The sequence below is a fragment of the Vicugna pacos genome, chromosome 9 (genome assembly GCF_048564905.1).
Source record: "Vicugna pacos chromosome 9, VicPac4, whole genome shotgun sequence".
NCBI classification, from domain to species: domain Eukaryota; kingdom Metazoa; phylum Chordata; class Mammalia; order Artiodactyla; family Camelidae; genus Vicugna; species Vicugna pacos.
Genome location: NC_132995.1, coordinates 3,626,783 through 3,645,763, shown reverse-complemented (window position 1 = coordinate 3,645,763; position 18,981 = coordinate 3,626,783). Strand labels below are relative to the sequence as shown.

At 53.6% G+C, this 18,981-nt stretch overlaps 1 protein-coding gene across 3 annotated transcripts; it reads left to right on the top strand.

The window, feature by feature from the left end:
* Positions 1 to 43: 43 nt before the first annotated feature.
* PRKCG (protein kinase C gamma) lies at positions 44 to 17,228 on the top strand. Of its 3 annotated transcripts, XM_072968465.1 has the most exons (19): positions 76 to 225; positions 421 to 528; positions 908 to 939; positions 1,940 to 2,022; positions 5,666 to 5,777; positions 5,926 to 6,057; positions 6,609 to 6,765; positions 7,441 to 7,575; positions 7,852 to 7,939; positions 8,229 to 8,258; positions 10,221 to 10,373; positions 10,684 to 10,872; positions 11,733 to 11,824; positions 11,920 to 11,982; positions 12,114 to 12,252; positions 13,448 to 13,528; positions 14,619 to 14,726; positions 15,969 to 16,109; positions 16,331 to 17,228. In XM_072968465.1, the coding sequence occupies exons 5-19, from the start codon at positions 5,765 to 5,767 to the stop codon at positions 16,517 to 16,519; spliced, it is 1,710 nt and encodes a 569-aa protein (XP_072824566.1). In that variant the 5' UTR covers positions 76 to 225; positions 421 to 528; positions 908 to 939; positions 1,940 to 2,022; positions 5,666 to 5,764; the 3' UTR covers positions 16,520 to 17,228. The 3 variants fall into 3 exon arrangements, with proteins under 3 accessions (XP_006208451.1, XP_072824566.1, XP_072824567.1); XM_006208389.4 differs by having other exon boundaries at positions 44 to 528; XM_072968466.1 differs by lacking the exons at positions 76 to 225; positions 421 to 528; positions 908 to 939 and adding an exon at positions 1,375 to 1,418.
* The last annotated feature ends 1,753 nt before the right edge of the window (positions 17,229 to 18,981 follow it).

The window sequence follows — 18,981 nt, the reverse complement described above, 5'->3', positions numbered from 1 at the left end:
AAGCCGAAACCCCGCCCCTCGGTCGTCATAGCAACGCCTCCCCCCACCCGGGGCTCCAACATTTCAGCAGGTGCCTGAGCTGGAGCTCCCACCGCCGCCGCCGCCCGTGCCTCCGGCTCCTCCGCGCCCTTGCCCTCGGCTCCCAGCCTCACTCGCCCGCTCCCCCTGGCGGAGCCGGCGCGACCCGGGGTGCCGCTGCCTGCCCCGCGCGCTCCGCTCCTGGAGGTGCCTCGCCCCTCTCCTTGCCACCTCGGAATCTCCCGCTGGCTCTTTTGCTCTTCCAAGTCTCCGGCTCTTTGCCCTTCCACCTGTTTCCCCAGAAAGACAGGATCCTGGTCCCTGCTACGTTCCTGGGGCCATGGCAGGCCTGGGCCCCGGCGGAGGCGATTCAGAGGGGGGACCCCGGCCCCTGTTTTGCAGAAAGGGGGCTTTGAGGCAGAAGGTGGTCCACGAAGTCAAGAGTCACAAGTTCACCGCTCGCTTCTTCAAGCAGCCAACCTTCTGCAGCCACTGCACTGACTTCATATGGTGAGGGAAGGGGGCTGGGGACGAGGGGACTAGGGCTAAAGACCTCTGGCACCATATCCCTGAATGATGAGGAAAGAGGGGGCTTTGGCCCTAGGGTCAGAGGGGGCTGGGGGCCTGAACTCTTGGGTCAGAGGGAGGAGGGGCTGCTGTCCTGGACTTCTGGGTTTGAAAGAAGGGGCTGGGGGCCTGGAGTCCTGGGTCTGAGAGAGGAGGCTCTGGGAGCTAGAATTTCTGGGTTCTGTGAAAAAGAGGCACCTGGGGCTCAGACTCCTGGGTCTTGCAGGAGGAGGATGGGAGGATGCAGGCCTCCTATGATGGGCAAAGGTGAGGGGGCCAGGTACCCTTTTCTGCACTGACCTCAGATCCTTGACTCTTACAGGGGGATTGGAAAACAGGGCCTACAATGTCAAGGTAAGAGCTGGGGACCTGGACTCCTGGGACCCTCAGGAGGGTGGAGGCTGGGGCCGCACAGCCTAGGCTGCTGAACACACGTGTTCTCTGGTCCCCAGAGAGGCGCGGGGGAGCCCGGGGCGGGGGGTGTGGCAGAGACACAGCCCGCAGTGGGGAGGGAGCTCTGACGGCGGGGCCACAGCGGAGGTGGTGCTGGGGGCCCCTCCCTCGGCCAGCTCCAGGTGGGGACAGATATTTGGAGAATCTGTTACCATGGAAACAGGGAGATTTGGAAAAGGGGAGCTGAAGGGAGGGGGGCCGGAGATGCAAAGTCAGAGCCCCCCCCAGACTGCCGTTTCCATGACAACACCAATCGTCCTAGGCAGGGGCAGGGCGGGTGGGGTCACCAATGGGCGAGTGGGGACCGGGTGGGGCCGGCAGTTATGGGGGCCGGGAGAGGGGGACGAGTCCTAAAACACCAGCTGCTACTGCTGACAACAGTGAGTCAGGAAGCGGGGCGGGCTGACAGCAGCGCCCCCAGACTCACTTCTGCCCAAGTTGATGCTCTCTGTTCTGCCGAAGGACATCTCTCTCTGTTTTCTCTCTTCTAGTCTACCTGCCTATCTCCTTGCTTTCTTATCTCTGTCTGTGGGTCTGGGTCTGTCTCTGCCTGTCTCTGTCTCTCTCCCTGTCTCCCTTTGGCTGGGTGTATGCACTGGGCTCTCTATGCTCTGTTTCTGTGATTCTCTGCATCTCTTCTTCTTTCTTTGGGTCTACCTTTTGAATTTCTGTCTCCAGTGCCTCTGCCTCTGTCTCTTTCTCTGTCTGTCTCTCTCTCTTTCTGCATGTCCAGGTCTCTCCTTTGATTTTTCCCTGTATTGAACCCTCTCTGTCTATCAGGATTTCTCTCTCTCTCTCTCTGGTTTTCTTTCTGTTGGGGTTCTCTCCTTCTGTCTCTTTTTGATTTTCTGTCCATTGGATCCTCTCTCTGCCTCTGTGTCTCTATGACTCTCACCTTCAGTCTGCAGCTTTGTGGTTCATCGACGATGCCACGAATTTGTGACCTTCGAGTGTCCAGGCGCTGGGAAAGGCCCCCAGACAGACGTGAGTGCCCGGACACCTGGTTCTTCCTCCTCAGGCCGCGCCCCCGCCCTCACCCCCTCGGCGTCCGTCCCAATTTCTCCTGCTATTTTTAAGGCTGGGAGGGGAGGGGGGCTGGAGAGATATGGAGAGCTAGTCTGGCCCAGATTCCCTGCCCTTGGCCTGGAAAGGGGGAATGAGAGGGGACTGAGACAGGCTGGGGACCCAAGTAGGGGACCAAGGAGGCAGGGGTAAGGGGACTTTGGCACTGGAGGAAGTGGGCTCTGATCCAGAAGTCAAAAGATTTTAAAAAATAGAGCTGAGGGAGAGAGAGAGAAATTGATGCAGGTACCAAGATCCTGACAGAGAGAGAATCTCAGGGATGCAGAAAAAGATAGATGTCCAGACGGAGAGACTGAGGCAGAGTGACAGGAATGGAACAGAGACAGTGACACAGGAGAAAGGAAAAGAGGACCCAGAGAGACTGAGAGAGTCAGAGGTGCAGATACCTGGAAAGAGAAACTGGAATAGAAAATGGAAGATACGCAGAACTGCTTAGGACGTGCTGAGGCATTAGCGTGAGAGATCCTATAGTACGTATGCACACACATGTGCCTATACAGACCCCTCCTGTGCACACACACATATACGCATGTATGGACAACCCTGTGCACACACACACACACACATGATGTACAGATTCCCCTTGTGCACACACATGTGTATACACAATTCCCCCATGTGCATATGCATATGCAGACCACCCCGTGTGCACACACGTTCATGTGCAGATCACCTGCATGCACACATATATGTGCATATACAAATCCCCTATGTGCACACACGTGTGTACAGATTCCTGTGTGCACACACATGTGCATATACAATTCCATGTGCACACGCATATGTGCATGTACAGTTCCCCCATGTGCACACATACAGATACACACAACCTCTCTCTCCTTCCTCCCCCCACAACATCAGGGCCTACAAGAACTGTCAACTCTCCTTGCCCATTCCTGATCCCTCCTTCACTTTCTGTCTGGCCATGGGGCTCCTCTCCCTAAACTTCAGTTTCCCCGTCTATAAAATGGGGCTGACCATCTAGTGTTGACCAGTAGAACTTTCCACAATGATGGAAGCATTCTGTATCTTCACTGTCCAGCTACCAGCCTCCATAGCTAGCTGCTGAGGGATGGAAATCCAAATTCGATTTAATGTGAATTGATTTCAGTTTAAATTGCCACCTATGGTCAGGGCTACCGTATGGGGTGACATCACTCTAGATGCCCCCAGGCTTGTTTTGACAGTTCAGTGAAGTCAGGCAGGTTAAGAGTCTAGCCCAGGGTGTGACACAGGGTTGAAGATGGTTTTAATGATTAGCAGATGGAGAAGGAGGCAGAATGACAAAGAGGGAGGGAGGGAGATGGCCACAGAAGTCCATGGGGCCTTTTGCCAGCTTGTCAGATCAAGAAAACTGAAGTTTACATAGAGGATGTGACTTCAGAGAACGTATATTGAGCACCATTGTCTGCCAGCACCTGTATCTGTTATGACTGGCTCTCTTGCTGCCCGCCTCCAGCACCAGCACTACATCTGACTTTTCCAATGCTCCTTGCGTGCACTCATCAGGTATCTTGTATCCAGTATGGGACTGAGTCCGCGCAACAGCTTATAAGGTTAGGTTTCGTCGCCGTCTTCACCGGACAGAGGTCCTGAGCCAGGGCACCTGGGCTTGACTCCCACCTCCATCATGTGCGGGCTCTGTGACCTTTTGGAAGGTCATAGTTTACCTCTCCGCACCTCTGGAGTTCCTCATCTGTAAAATGACAATGATGGCCATCCCCTCACCTTTAGGGACTAAATGAGTCAAATACGTGGGACAGCACTCGGTACACAGCAAAAGACGAAAGATTGATGATTTCTATTGCAAAATTGTTCCTATTCCTGACGAGGAAACAGAGGGAAGTAGTGAGGATGAGGACTTTCCTGATACCACTCTGGGTTTCTCTTTCTTCGTGAAGCCTTGAGCTTTCCATCTTGTTGTGGGCAGCGCAGATGGAGGGCTGAAGAAGTGCTCGGGCCTGACGAGCATGACGTCGCTTAGTCTCCACCAGCGCCCTTTCCGGGAGGGCTCGGGCTCCGTTTAACAGGGAGGAAGCCTGAGCCTCTAAAGAGGATGGTGTGGGGGGGGGCGGGGCTAGCTCAGTGGTAGAGCGGGTGCCTAGCATGCACAAGTCCTGGGTTTAATCCCCAGTACCCTCATTAAAAAACAAATAAACCTAATTACCTCCCCCACCCCCCAAAAAACTTAATATAGAATGAAAATAAAAAGGGCAGTTTGGAGGGAGGCCACACAGCTAGGTAGTGAGCAGAGTCAAAATCTGGCCTCTGGTCTTTCCCAGTACCATGTCCTTTTTAGTAGCTCCTTTCACCTCCTATGTCAGGTGTCCTGCTCGGAATTTTCACCCACAGTATCTCATTTTGTGCGGTAGGAACCCTTTGGACTAGGGTGAGCTGAAGATCTTTAGAGATCCAGTGCATTAAAAGTGATCACGGCCACTGCCAGCACCCTCTTTCCACCAAGTAGAATCCAAAATATCATCCCCACTAAACCGTAAAATAAATGGAAGTCCCAGAATGCCCTGAGTTCCCACCCTAGGATAATTCTTGCAATGCATTCCTAGAAAAAGGCAAATATCAAATTATTTAACACTCCGACATTGCTGAGTGTGGAAGGAGGGATGTTTTACTGGTATCCTAAGTGCATGCTTAATTAGACTCGACATTTAGCATTGCTTCAAGATATAGATTGTTTACTTCCACCTGGCAGAGGAGGATGCTGGGGCTGAAAAGTGGGCATGTACTTGCCTGAAATCACACAGCTGGGAAATGGCCTGCCTCTTAGTTAAACCCAGGGCTACACGAGGACTGCAATAAAATCACTAATAATAACCAAGCAGTGGGAACAGCAGTAAGAGTAACAGTACCGAGCACATTTAACAGGCCAGGCCCTGCTAAGGGGTTGACACCTAATCTTTCATTTAGGATGCCTGAGTCCATAAAACTGAGAGGTCATAGTCTCCACTCCACAAGGGGCTCAGAGAAGGCAGATTATCAGGGGGCAGACATTGAGGGAGGCTGACAGTGAATAAACTGGGGTTCATGGCGGCCCACAAGTCCTCAAAGAACAGTTTGCGGAAGGCTGAGGTGGGCAGGGACTATGGGACGTTGGAAGCCTCCCCTTGCTTCAGGTTCATCCCAAGTGCCACCGTATTTTGAAACCTTCTCTGATCAGTCTGTTTCAAAATTCAGTTCCCCCCACCCCAGCAACCCACTTGCCTGCTCCATTTTTGTCCAGAGCACCTGTTAGCATCCATCGTACTGTATATTTTATTTATCACGTTCATTTTCTGTCTCCCAGCACTAGAAAGTAAACTCCACATAGACAGGAGTTTTTACTTGTTTCGTTTGGTTTTGTTTTGCTTTTTCATGGCTAGGTCCCAGCTCCAAGAACAGTAGGAGCTTAATAAATATTGTAGAGTGAGTGAGTGAGGTGAAGCAGCAGGAAGACTGGGAGAGCAAGGAGGAAGGAGGAAGGGTGTAAAGGGATGCTCTTTTAGGACACCCTCCCGACCCCTTCTGACCGACTCCTCCCTGCCCCCAGGATCCCCGGAACAAGCACAAGTTCCGTCTGCACAGCTACAGCAGCCCCACCTTCTGCGACCACTGCGGCTCCCTCCTTTACGGGCTGGTGCACCAGGGCATGAAATGCTCCTGTGAGTCTGCGCTTTCCGCGCCTGCCAGAACTTGGCGCTTCCCGGGCCCCTGCCAAAGGGCAGGGTCGGGGTTTCGGGGAATGCTGGGGAATGGAGTCTGGCGTTGGGGCTGGGGCCTGAAGTGCCCGTCCGGGTTTCGTCCCCACAGGCTGCGAGATGAACGTGCACCGGCGCTGTGTGCGCAGCGTCCCGTCTCTGTGCGGTGTGGATCACACCGAGCGCCGCGGGCGCCTGCAGCTGGAGATCCGGGCTCCGACCTCGGATGAGATTCACGTCACGGGTGAGCCCCGCCCCCTCGCCCGGCCCCGCCCCTTTAGCCAAGCGTGAGGGACCCATGGAATTCACCTGAGCGGCCTGCCTCCCAACCGGGGAAGCCCACTCCCCTCTCGCAGGTCGCGCCCACACTCCTGACCCCACCTGCAAAGGCTGAGCCCCACCCTGCCACGCCCCTTCTAGCTGGACACCAGGCCTCCAGCCTCGCCTCTGGCGACTTTCTGTCCCTGTTAATGACTAGGCACCCAGGTCCTCGAGAGGCAGGGATGAGAAAGGACCCAATTCAGAGGAGACTCAGGCTACTACTGGTGATACGGCCAGGGTCCTGGCTCCTGGGTCCTAGTGGAAAAGGGGCTTTGGGTCTGATCTCTGGGTCACTACCTGGGAAAGGGCTTCGTGCCCTGCCTCCCGAGTGCTGGAGAAGCAAGAGATCAAAGCCAGCTAGCCATGAGAAACGAGGCTGGAAGACCGGAATTCTTGATTGCTGACTAGGGGAGGGCTAGGGAGCCTCTTCCTCCATCTCTAAACCCGTCTACCCTCCTCCGCCTTCTCCCCCAGTTGGCGAGGCCCGTAACCTCATCCCAATGGACCCCAATGGTCTGTCTGATCCCTATGTGAAACTGAAGCTCATCCCAGACCCTCGGAATTTGACAAAACAAAAGACCCGGACGGTGAAAGCCACGCTAAACCCTGTGTGGAACGAGACCTTTGTCTTGTGAGCCTCGGGCGCAAGGGAGGCTGTGATGGCTGATCTGAGGGTCCTGGCGGCCTACAAGACCCCAGAGAACAGCTGGTGGGAGGTGTTTGGATAGAGGGAACCTCAAAAAGGGCAGAAAAAGATGGTGGGAGAAGAAAGTGGAGTGAATGAGGGAGAGGGATGGAGATAAAGAAGGTGAGAGACAGACAGACGTCTATGTGTTTAATCTCCATCAAATCCACTGCTTCGGAGTGACACAGATCAGAGAAAGACAGACAGACACAGACTCAGAAGAAGAGCGACAAACCCAAAGAGAATCACAGATGGAATGGGAGGGGGGAGTGATGTGTGGGTGGCAGGGGGAGAAAGAGAAGCCAACTGACAGAAAGACAGAAGGACAGATCTGGAGGGAGGAGAGGGGCCCTGAGCGTAGGAGAGATCTGGAGAGAGAGGCCAGGAGACAGGGATGGGGACAGGCCAGGGAGGGAGGGAGGGAGACTGAGAGCCAGCGGTCTAGGTTTACTTAGGGGCCAGGGAGGGAGAGAGACCCTCTTCCAGAGGACCAGGTGTAGGAAGACACTTTACGGAGCAGGAGAGGCCCCAGCTCACTGAGTTCGCCTCCTCCAGCACCAAGGATGGGGAGGTGGGGGAGCCAAGAGCTGGGCCCCTCACTGCACCCCTCCCTTCTCGCAGCAACCTGAAGCCGGGGGACGTGGAGCGCCGGCTCAGCGTGGAGGTGTGGGACTGGGACCGGACTTCGCGCAACGACTTTATGGGTGCCATGTCCTTTGGCGTCTCGGAGCTGCTCAAAGCGCCAGTGGACGGCTGGTGAGAGCCTGGGCGGAGCCTCCGCCCCCGCATCTCCGTCTGTTTGTGGTCTCTCCCCTTCTAGGCCACTATCTTTTCTCTACCTCTCTGCCCTTCTTTTTCCCCTTTTCCCCTGTCCCTCTCTCCTTATCTCACTCTTTCTCTCTCCATCTCTGTCTCTCTGTCTCTTTCCCCCCTTCTGATGTCTCTGCCTTTCCTGTGGATGCCCTCCCCCACCCCTCCCCAACCGCCTCCCCTGTTCCTCCTGCCCTGCTCTGGTCTCTGTCTGGATGTCAGGTACAAGTTACTGAACCAGGAGGAGGGCGAATATTACAATGTGCCGGTGGCTGATGCTGACAACTGCAGCCTCCTCCAGAAGTTTGAGGTACCCAGACCCTGGCTTCCCCACGGGAAGCCTAGCCCAGCCTCCCACGGTTCAATTGGCCTTTCCCAAACTACCTCTGTTTGCCCGCTGATCCTCGGCCTAAAACTCCCAGAAGAGCCCGGAGTTCCTTCTTCTGCTTTTCCAGGGGCCCCCTGCCCTAGGGTCTGATGAGAACTCAAACTCCTATCCATCCCCATGGCTTGGAGGTCTGGGGGCCCCCACCCCCTGCTCTAGGGCAATCTCCTACCTCTCTGGGGGCTCTGACTCGGGGCTCTTTCTTCTCCCCCAGGCCTGTAACTACCCCCTGGAACTGTATGAGGTGAGTAGAGCTGAGGCCTGGAGTGGAAACTGCTTAATTCCTGTGGTCTGGATCCCAGGCCCACCTCCCACCCCTCTGATGCCTGTCCTCATGTCCATGCACACGGGCGGGGCACATAGCTGGCAGCGGGTCTTGGCTTGCTGAGCAATCCTGGCTCTCCAGAGGTGAATCTGACCCTCAGGCAGCTCCCCAAGGTAGGGACACAGTGACAGATACTTAGATTCCAGGATGATGTGCTAAATTAGAGGTAGCCCAGGGAACTAAAGAAGCTAAATTAGAGGTAGCCCAGGGAACTGAAGAATCATAGAGGAGGCACTAACCCAGCCTGGGTTGGGGGTTGTGGGGGGAGGTGGTCAGGGAGGGCCTCCCTAAGGAGGTGACAGCTGAATTGTTCCTTGAGTTTTTCTGTTTACTTATCACTGTGGCTTCTCTCTCCTCCATTGGTTTTTTCACTTACTGAACACCTCTTTCCTGAGGTTTCACATAAACCATGCCCTATTCTGGGAGAAGAATCAGGCCATTCCCTGGGGAGTTCCTCTTTCAAAGCAGGAGAAAGCTACAGATAGAGAAGGAATGTATATGATAATGAAAATGGCCTTGGGCACTGGGGAGTCCTAAGAAGCACCTGGCAGGACCAGAGAGAGTCCCAGATAGCTTCCTAGAGAGGATGTGCTGGGTTCCCCAGGCAAAGAAGAGGGAGACCAGATTTTCAGGTCAAAGGAAGGATTGCTTTCTCCCTCATTTATTCTTTCAAAACACATTTTCTTGAGCACTCTGTGTCCAAGGAATGGTTTGAGTCACTGGGAACATAGCCGGAAACAAGAAGAGAGAGAGAAAATAAATGCCTGCCCTCATGGGGGTTTACACTCAGAGGAAGACATTAAACAAAATAAAGGAGCGAATGAGAATGTGTGAGAAGGTGATGAGTGATAAGGAGAAAAATAAACATTAAGGAGGCTAGGGAGTGCTGCTGGGGAAAGTTTCTGTAATTTTAATGGCAGTGAGCAGAGAAGGCTTCACTGAGACAGTGAATGTTGGGCAAACTGAGAGAGTGAGCTATGAGGACAGTGGAGAGCCTTCCAGGCAGAGGGAAGATCACGTGCAATGGCCCTGAGGTGGGAACAACGTCTTCACAGCAAGGAGGTGAGATGCTAGAGCCGAGGGAGGGGTGAGGGTGGGAAGAAGTAGGAGATGGAGTCAGAGAGGGAAGAGGTGGGGGACAGCTTGGTCATTTATTGGAAGGATTTGGGTTTTAAACCCAGTGAGATTGGAAGGGCATTGGAGGTGACCTGAGAGGATTTAAATTCGGACAAGATTTAAATTTGGACAGCCCCAGTGTAGAGAATAGGTGTAGAAAAGTGAAAGAAGACTATTGTGAAGGCCCAGAGGGGAGTTGCTGGTAGCTTGGCTCAGGAGGACAATGGTAGGAAAGGTGTTCAGATTCTGCGTATGCTCTGGAGGTTGAACAATAGGACATGCATCCAGTACCCATCTCCTGAGACCTTCATCCACTCAACACCTTCTTGCTAAAACCCCAGCCACATGCTGGGTGATGGTGAAGAAACAGAAAAGAGGGAGACAGGCTCTGGCTTTAATGGATTTTGATTTCTGGCTCTGCTCTTTACCTGCTGTGTGACTTTGGGCAAGTTACTTAATGTCTCTGTGCCAGTCTCCTCTTCTCTAAAATGGGGAGCAGTAGGGTGATAAGGATTTTCCAGAGGATTAATGGCATATAGTAAGCTATCTAAGTGCTACTTGAATAATAAATAAACCCTCCAGGCCATGGGAAATTAGAGAAAGTTCTTAAGTCAAGGAGGAGGGTGGAGACAACATTTTTTCTCCATCTTCCCATCTGTCCATTTCTCCCCATCCCTTTTGTCCTTGGATGCTGTCTCTCTTCGGGACACCTCCTTATCCCCTTCTGAGGTCTGACTACCTCCGGATCTCTCCCCTTTCTCACAGAGGGTGCGGATGGGTCCCTCTTCCTCTCCCATCCCCTCCCCATCCCCCAGCCCCACCGACTCCAAGCGCTGTTTCTTCGGGGCGAGCCCTGGACGTCTGCACATCTCCGACTTCAGCTTCCTCATGGTTCTGGGAAAAGGCAGCTTTGGGAAGGTTGGATTTCTGGGGCTCTGGGGGAAGGGGAGGATGTCTGAGGAGGGGTCAGGGTTCTGATTCTTAGAGATGAAGTGGTGGTGGAGGGACTGTAGGCTGTTGAGTCTCCAAAGAGGGTTTGATGGGGCCTCTTGTGTTGCTGGAGAGGAGATGTGTAAACATGTGGATACTTTTCCCTGAGAGAGTGGTTAGCAAAGTTGGGGCACCGGGTCTCCTGATTCCTTTGCATTGTGTCCCTGAAATGGAGGGGCAGAGACCTGCCTCATTGGGTTTCCAAAACTGACTGGGCCTTTCTGGCCTCTGTCCCTAGGTGATGCTGGCAGAGCGCAGGGGCTCTGATGAGCTCTATGCCATCAAGATCCTGAAGAAAGACGTGATTGTCCAGGATGATGACGTGGACTGCACCCTGGTGGAGAAACGCGTGCTGGCCCTGGGGGGCCGAGGCCCCGGAGGCCGGCCTCACTTTCTCACCCAGCTTCACTCCACCTTCCAGACCCCGGTAAGAAAGGAGAGGGGAGAGGCTGGCTCAGGACCACCCCGCACTGGATGGATCAGGCATTTGCTTTGAGATTCTGAGTTTATGGCAGGGCCAAAGACCTCTGTGAACTCTGATTGGGCGTGGCCGGCTCTTCAGTGGGTGTGGCCAGAATTCAGGTGCCCTGGAGGGGCGTGGCCAGGAGACTAGGATTCCCCAAGTGGGCGTGCCCTGACCCAGCTAAGTCCTGAGTGGGTGTTTTTTGAGTAACAGCTTCTGGAGTAAAGAAGTTCGTGGAGAACACCTTCCGAGTGAGCTTGCCTACAGCTGGGCTCTGGGTAATGAGGTTGTCACTCTTGGAGTCTGAGTTTAGGACTGATCAAACACAGTATTTCCCCAAGACTGTGTCATGGGACAAGAAGTCCAGAACCATCAGAGGTTTGAGAGGGTGTGACTCTACTTCCAAGAGCTCTGAAGGGATGAGCCAGCTTCCTGGATTTTTTTTAATTAATATTAATTGCAAGTGAGGCCTGAACAACTTTGATTCCTAACAGGTGGCCAGGATTGCATATGCATGTAGGTGAATACAGAAAAAGGTTTCAGTATCCCTGGGGTTTCAAGCGAATGGTGGGCCTCAGTCTTCAATTCTGAGAAGCAGGAACCAGAACGCCTGTTCGGGGTAACAGGGGACGGGGTGGGTGAAGATTCTGAGGTGGCCGGTTCAGAATCTTCGGGGCCACCAGGTAGGCATAGACAGTTGCTCTCTGGATATCTGACTGGGTGGATGCGGAGCCTTCCACGTTTGTCTTGAAGGGGCAGGAATGGATGTTTCCTAACCCTGGTGGGCGTGTCCTCGCCTCTGAGTCCCTTTCGCTCCTCCCCAGGACCGCCTGTATTTTGTGATGGAGTATGTCACCGGGGGTGACTTGATGTACCACATTCAGCAGTTGGGCAAGTTTAAGGAGCCCCATGCAGCGTAAGTCTTGGCCAACGCGGGGGGTAGGGGGTCGGGTAGATGGAAGGCAGTGGGGTCCAGCCTCTGACCTTCTGACTCCCCACCCCCTCCTCCAGGTTCTACGCAGCAGAAATCGCCATCGGCCTCTTCTTCCTTCACAATCAGGGCATCATCTACCGGTGAGCAGTCCCTGGCCTTTCAGTGGAGAGAATCCGATCCTTACAGGGGAAGGGAATTAAACTAAAGGTTCTAGCCTGTTGAACTCTGCCCTTCCTGCAATTCCTACCCACTCCACCCTACTCACCCCCAGGGATCTGAAACTGGACAACGTGATGCTGGATGCTGAAGGACACATCAAAATCACTGACTTTGGCATGTGTAAGGAGAACGTCTTCCCCGGGACCACAACTCGCACATTCTGTGGGACCCCAGACTACATAGCCCCTGAGGTAACCCTACCTCCCCTGCTCTTGGCTTTCTCCAAGTTCACTGAGTGGGTGTGGCAGGCTGTCTAGTGTTCATAACAGGGAGGCCTGACCCTGGGGTCTTTACAAGAGTCATGGGTGTTGCAACAGTGAGCAGCACAGAGGCTTACGCGTGGAGCATTGTAAGTGGGCGGAGCTGGGTCTCTAAATAGGCAAAGTGGGCGGGACCTGTGGGTGAATGTTCTAAAGAGCAGGACCAGCTCTTAAAGATTCTAAAAGAACAGGAAGACTCTCAGTTACTGGACTGTTCTAAGAGGGTGGAGATGATTTCCAGTGTACTCTGAGTGGGTGGGGCCCAGCCTCCACGAGCACTAGGCATGTGGAGGCTGTCTCCTGAATATTTCAAGTGGGCAGAGAATGCTCTGACTTTCGGGGGGGGGGGTGGTTAATGATCTGACTGTATATGAGTAGATTGAGCACATGTCCTGACTTTTCTCACTTGAAGGAGGAGGTGAGGTTGGTGGTGTGGTCCTTGATCCTTCTTGGCAATGTCTTCTTGACCTTTCTTCTATGCCAGTGCCCTAGTAATCAGTGCCAATGGTTTCAAACCATAGCTGATGATCAGAATCACCTGGGAAGATTTAGAGACACACACACATCTTCCTGTTTCTAACTCTGGTTTATTGTGGTTAAAATTCTGCCAGGTTGGGAACATCTATTTTAAAGAGCCCCCTAGATGAATCTGGTATGTATCCAGATTTAAGACACCCTGGTATCTGAAATTCTGCCCTAAGTATTGTATTCTGCCCTAAGTATTCTGCCCTGATATTATTAGGAGACAGTCCAGTTATCTAAACATCTAGATGGGTAGGACTTATGACTGGCCCTTAGGTAGCTGGTTTTTTGTTTGTTTGTTTTTTGGAGGTACTGGGGACTGAACCTAGGACCTCATGCATGCTAAGCACACACTCTACCACTGAGCTGTTACCTTCCCCCCAGATAGTCTTTATATTTTGGACCAAAGGAATGTCCTAAGTAGGTAGAGTTTGTTTCCCAAATTCTCCAAAGGATGGAGATCTGGCCAAAGTGTTCTGAGTGGGAAGGGTTTGTACTGAAAACACTTAAAGTGGGTAGGGTTCTCAGGTGGTGAAGCCAGAGGGACTTTATGTTTTTTTAAAGCACAAATCATAATTCCTTGCCTTCCTTGCTTCCCTGCCAGATCATTGCCTACCAGCCCTATGGGAAGTCTGTCGACTGGTGGTCCTTTGGGGTTCTGCTGTATGAGATGTTGGCAGGACAGGTAAAGGAAGCTGGGGAGAGGCTGGCTTGGCTAAAGGCAGCACAAAGTGGGTGCCACCTGTTACATGGCCACTATTTCAGGAAAAGCAGGTCAGGAAGAGATGTCTATAGGCTAACGTGGTGTGCTAAGCCGTGGGGAGGCCATGCCACATAGGAGAGCGCTCTCCATGGTCCTGAAGCATTATGTCCCACAGGCTAGGGGTTCTTCAACTTTTTATGTGCCACAGACCCCCAACCAAGAATAATGTTTTTAAATGCATGAAGTAAAACAATAGCATTATAAAGTAAGCCAATCATGTTGAAATCTGGTTATCAAGATGTTAAAAGTTTAATTGAGTCTCATTTAACCAACTAAGTAAATTTGACTTAAATGTGTGTGGTTGTCTAAATATATTAGAATATGGACACATACGTGGCTGCCTACTAATAAATTAAATGGTAATACTTCACAGAAATAAGAGATAAATAGGAAGGTCTACCAGTAAGTCTGAGTAGAGATGACTGATATTTTGAGATATCTGCAACTCTTGTATGATGAGAAAATACCTGATTTCCATTGGTGATGAGGTCACAACGACTACTGCTGTGGTTTGTTGCCTACATTCATACTTGAAGGGGCTGCTGAATTTCAGTTAGAGATTTCAAAAAATAAAGATGCATTTTTCTCCTGTCCAAGTTTACGAACCCCCTCATTTGTATAAACAGACTCCCTAGAACCCACATAACAAAGCCTCGCCTGGGCACTGCTTTTCCTAACCCCAGAAGACTGGAGGACACTCATCTAACTAGGAGATGGATTTTTACAGCTTTTTCTGCAGTTTTTCTCTCTTTTATTTAACTGACATATTGCCTAATTAGCACCCTGCTGATTTACATAGCAGATAAAGAGAGAGGGAGCAGCAAAGAGGTGCAGAGAGCTGAAGCATCTGAGATAGGAAATAACAGAGTCTGAGAGTGAGAGAGATACAATTTCGGTGGTTTGGTCAAATTTCCCCCTAGGAATTTAGCAGGGGTGGTCTGTGTTCATGGTGGGTGATGGCGGGAAGGTAGTTTGTCAAGTCTCTCACTCTTTGTCCTCTCTACTTCCTTAGCCCCCTTTTGATGGGGAGGACGAGGAGGAGTTGTTCCAGGCCATCATGGAACAAACTGTCACCTACCCCAAGTCGCTTTCCCGGGAAGCTGTGGCCATCTGCAAGGGGGTGAGAGCCCCCTGACTCCCAGATTCTCGGGACCCACAGCTTATACACCCCACTGCTGCCAACTGGGGCTGCCACACAGGGCCTCTATGCGCATTAGAAATCTCCCACTCCTCAAGTCCCTTTACTTCCATCTGCTGAAAAAGTTTATACAGAGATTTTGTTAGAACGATAGACAATGTCCTGCCCTGCTGCCACCTCCCATCCAAGGATGGCCTCTACCCCATCCTCCTCTGCTGTCCCCACTTCCCAGCTCACTCCAGAAAGTGCTAGATGGCCAGAGCCTTCCTCTCCAGCCCTGGGTGGGTCGGATGAACCTGACTTCTGCCATTTTTCTTCCTGCAAGCAAGTCAGCCAAACTCTGGGAGCCCCAGTCTCCTCCTCTGGGGTTGGGGAGTTAAGGGAGGAGGAAAAGGCTAGCCAATGGCAGCCTTTTGACAGGTGTCAGTTGGCACACTTCTGCTTCTAGCTCCTGTCTCCATGTCCCTCTGACTGTCTCTCTCTGGGTTTCTGTCCCATCCCTCTGCCTCCATCGGCACATGATGGGGCTTTCTGTGTGTCTATCTTTTCTGTGTCCTTTGGGATCTCTGTTCACCTTTTGCACCTTTGTCCTCCTCTCTCTGGGTCTCTCTCCTACCCTTTCTCTGAGTCCCTACCCTCAAATCGGGTCTTTATCCCTCTCCCTGGATATTTGTCTCCTGGGTCTCCGTCCCCCTCTCTTTCTCCCCCACCTCTGCCCCTGCGCCATCTCTACCTTCTCTGGGTCTCTGTCCTCCCCACTGAGTAACCCCTCTCTCTGGATCTCTATTCCCCATTTTCTCTGGGTCTTCAATCTCCCTCTCTCTCTCTCTCCCCTTCTCTCTCTCTTCCTCCCTCCCTCCCTTTCCTTCCCTCTTTCCCTCCATTCCCCAACCTTGGATTCTTCCACCCTTCTTTCCCCTCTTCTCTTTCTGGGTTTCTCTGCCCCACACACCCTCACACCTTGATTCTGCTTCTTTCTTTGTCTGTCCCTGGGTCTCCGGGTTTGGATTTCACCTACCCCATCTCATTCATTCCCCCTCCCTCTTTCTCCCTCTCTTCTTTCCCTTCCCTCCCCCTCCCTCCGTTCCCCTTCTGTTCTTTCTGGATCTCTGTGCTTGTGTCTCTCTGTTCCTCCTTCCTTGTCTTCCTCTCTCTCTGTCGGTCTCTGGGCCTCCCTGTCTGGGGCTCTGTCTGTCCGTCCGTCTCTTTCTGTGTTTCCCACAGTTCCTAACCAAGCACCCAGCAAAGCGCCTGGGCTCAGGGCCAGATGGAGAACCCACCATCCGAGCTCATGGCTTTTTCCGCTGGATCGACTGGGACCGGCTGGAACGACTGGAGATCGCGCCTCCGTTCAGACCCCGCCCGGTCAGTCACCTTCTGGGAACAAAACCTTGGCCCCTGGGGATGGGATACCCCTGAGCTCCAATACCTGTATGTGGAGATAGGGTGGGGTTCCCTGTGAGACACCCTAAAGAGAGATGCAGAGGCCATGAAGGATGTGCAGAGGAGACAGGAGATGGATATGGGGACATAGACACTCCAGGAGCAGGCAGAACTTCATGTTTCCCTCCCCTTGTTTCCCACAGTGTGGCCGCAGCGGCGAGAACTTCGACAAGTTCTTCACGCGAGCAGCGCCAGCGTTGACACCGCCAGACCGTCTAGTTCTGGCCAGCATCGACCAAGCCGATTTCCAAGGCTTCACCTATGTCAACCCAGATTTCGTGCACCCAGATGCCCGCAGCCCCATCAGCCCAGCGCCTGTGCCAGTCATGTAATCTCACCTGCTGCCACTAGGTGTCCCCATGGCTCCCTCTGCCACGCCTGCCTTACTTCCCCACCCCTTTCCAATTCTAGATCTTGTTCCCCAGCATTCTGGCCTCTGCCTCCTGGGTTCTAGATGCCCCTCCCCAGCGTTCCTGGCATTCTAAACTCCATACAGTCTCTAGAGCCGGACCGTGTTCTAGATTCTGCCGCGTTGAGCCCTAGATTCTGACCTGCCTCAGTGTTCTGGACTCCGCTCCATCAAGTTCCAGAACCACCAACACCATCCCAACTCTACGGAGTTCTAGACTCCATCTTGCTAGAATCTATGCCTCGCCTTTCTCCTCCTCCCCTGGGAAATAGTCTCATGTGGTGGAACTATTCCAGACTCTGATTCCAGAATAATCCCCTCCTCCAAGGCCCCGCCTACCTGCACTGCATTCTGGAGTAAGTGGGAGGCTGTGCCCCCATGCTCCAGCACCCCACTTCTATGCTCTGGAGACTCCTGGGATGTATGGAGGATTCTTTCCCCAACTGTTCCCAGTCAGCTTTTGTCCTAAACTCCCCCATTCTAAACCCATCACTGCATGGCACCAGTCTTGCTCGGAACCCTACCCTCACCCCAATGCCTGCCACTCCTGGGGACTCTCCCCCTCTCTTCTTCTCTGCCTCTCCCACCTGGCCACAGCTGCTGGAGAATAAATTTGGGATGCTGATGCTGAAGTGTTTGGATGTTTTCTTCTAAGCTTGGAGAATGAAGGGGGTGTGGAGGTGGGACAATGACTGTGTATAGAAATAAACAGAGAGAGAGAAAGAGACAGAGAGATAGAGACTGGGGAGGGGACAGCAGAGAGAGAGGGGGAAAGCAGAGACCCATAAAGTGAGAGAAAATACCCATGGCATAAGAACAAAGAACAGAGACTTGGAGAAAGCAGGGACTCAGAGAGAGAGAGAGAGAGGGAGAGAGAGAGCGTGCATCGCAGAAAGGACCAAAGTGGACGAGTGCAGAAAGAGGCAGAGATGAACACACAGACCACTGAACGTGTTAGGTAGAGACCCCGGGCACAGAGACACAAGCACGCACATACTCACCCAGAACAATACACAAGCACACACACACACAAACACACACACACACCCAGAGGCTGGGAGGTCCTGAAAGGGAGGATGAGAGACCCCGAGATTGATCAGAGGGAGCAGCTCCGCGACAAGAACCCAAAACAACCAGAACTTATGAGCCTAAGGGCCAGCAACCGAGGCACACGGCAGGCCAGCGCGCCCTCTGCGCCTCTTTCCCTTGACCCACTTGCCAGTGGGGGAGTGGCTAGGACAGCCCGAATAGACTACACTTTCCAGCAGACACCGCGGAGGACCCTTCCCCCAGGTGCAGCCTCCGCCGCCAGGGCTGATGGGAAGTGTAGTCCCTGGACCCGGACAGGCCAGAGGAATGGTGTGCCTCTGTCTGTGTGTTTGGAGGGGACTGAGCCCCAGAGCTTTGCAGGCTCCCTCGGGGAGCCGTTGCGTCTCTTTGCTCCTGCAGGCTCTTGGGTTTCTGGGACCCAGACCAGTTGGATGCTGGCGCTCCCCCTGTCTCCCGCAGCACCGCCACAGTAGCCCCCATCCGGTGCCCGCAGCCCCCAACCCGTACTCCGACCCTCGGCGGGCGGCCTGCCCCTTTAAGAGTGGCCCCGCTGACATCACGGCGGGGTGGGGGGTGGGGGGTGCTGGCCCGGCTCCCGGCTCCGCGGCGGCTGCAGGACCCGGCTCCGCTCTGCGCCCGCCTGCTGCTCAGGGGACCCCGGCCCGGGACGCCCCCTCCCGCCTCCTCCAGCCTCCTAGACCCCAGACTCCGCCCCCCTAAAAGCCCCAGTCTTTTTCAGGGGACCCCCAGGATTGCCCCTGCTGTCTCTCCTTCTCAGGGTCTCTCTCTCTCTTTCTCTTTCTCTCTCGCTCTCGTTCTCGCTCTCTCTCTACCTCAAGGTCTCTGGATCTCAGAGTCTCTTCGCCCAAGGCCTCTGACCGTCTACCTGTCTCTCTCTGTCTCTGTGACCTCGCCACTTCGAGGACCCCAGAGTCTCTGAGCCTGGGCGAAGAGAGGGGGTCTTAGATTCGATCTCTGCCTCTCTTTTTCTCTGTCTCTTTTAGGCCATCTCTGTATCTCCTCCAGTCTCCAGCCGTGCAAGTCTTAGAATTTCTCAGCCTCGAGGTCTCGGTGTGACTCGGGACTCTCGGCTGTCTCTCTGTCTCTCTGTCTGTCTGTGTTCCCCTGCCCATCTCGGGCTTTCTGCCTCCGTTTCTATTCTCTCTCGCTCCCTGCCTCCCCCATTCTCAAGACCCATCTCCCTCCCTCCCTGCATCCTTTTCCCCCCTCCTTCCCTGCCCCTCCCCTCCTCCGCAGTAGCCAATGAGCGGCCGCGGGTCCCAGCTCCCGGCGTCGTCCGCCGAGTGAGGCCGCGGGCGCGGGGGGTGGGGGGTG

Coding starts and splice junctions, on each gene's coding strand:
- PRKCG (XM_006208389.4), top strand. CDS start 359: ATGGCAGGCCTGGGCCCCGGCGGAGGCGATTCAGAGGGGGGACCCCGG. Junction 6,058..6,608: donor GGATGAGATTCACGTCACGG/GTGAGCCCCGCC, acceptor CTTCTCCCCCAG/TTGGCGAGGCCCGTAACCTC. Junction 7,940..8,228: donor GCCTCCTCCAGAAGTTTGAG/GTACCCAGACCC, acceptor CTTCTCCCCCAG/GCCTGTAACTACCCCCTGGA.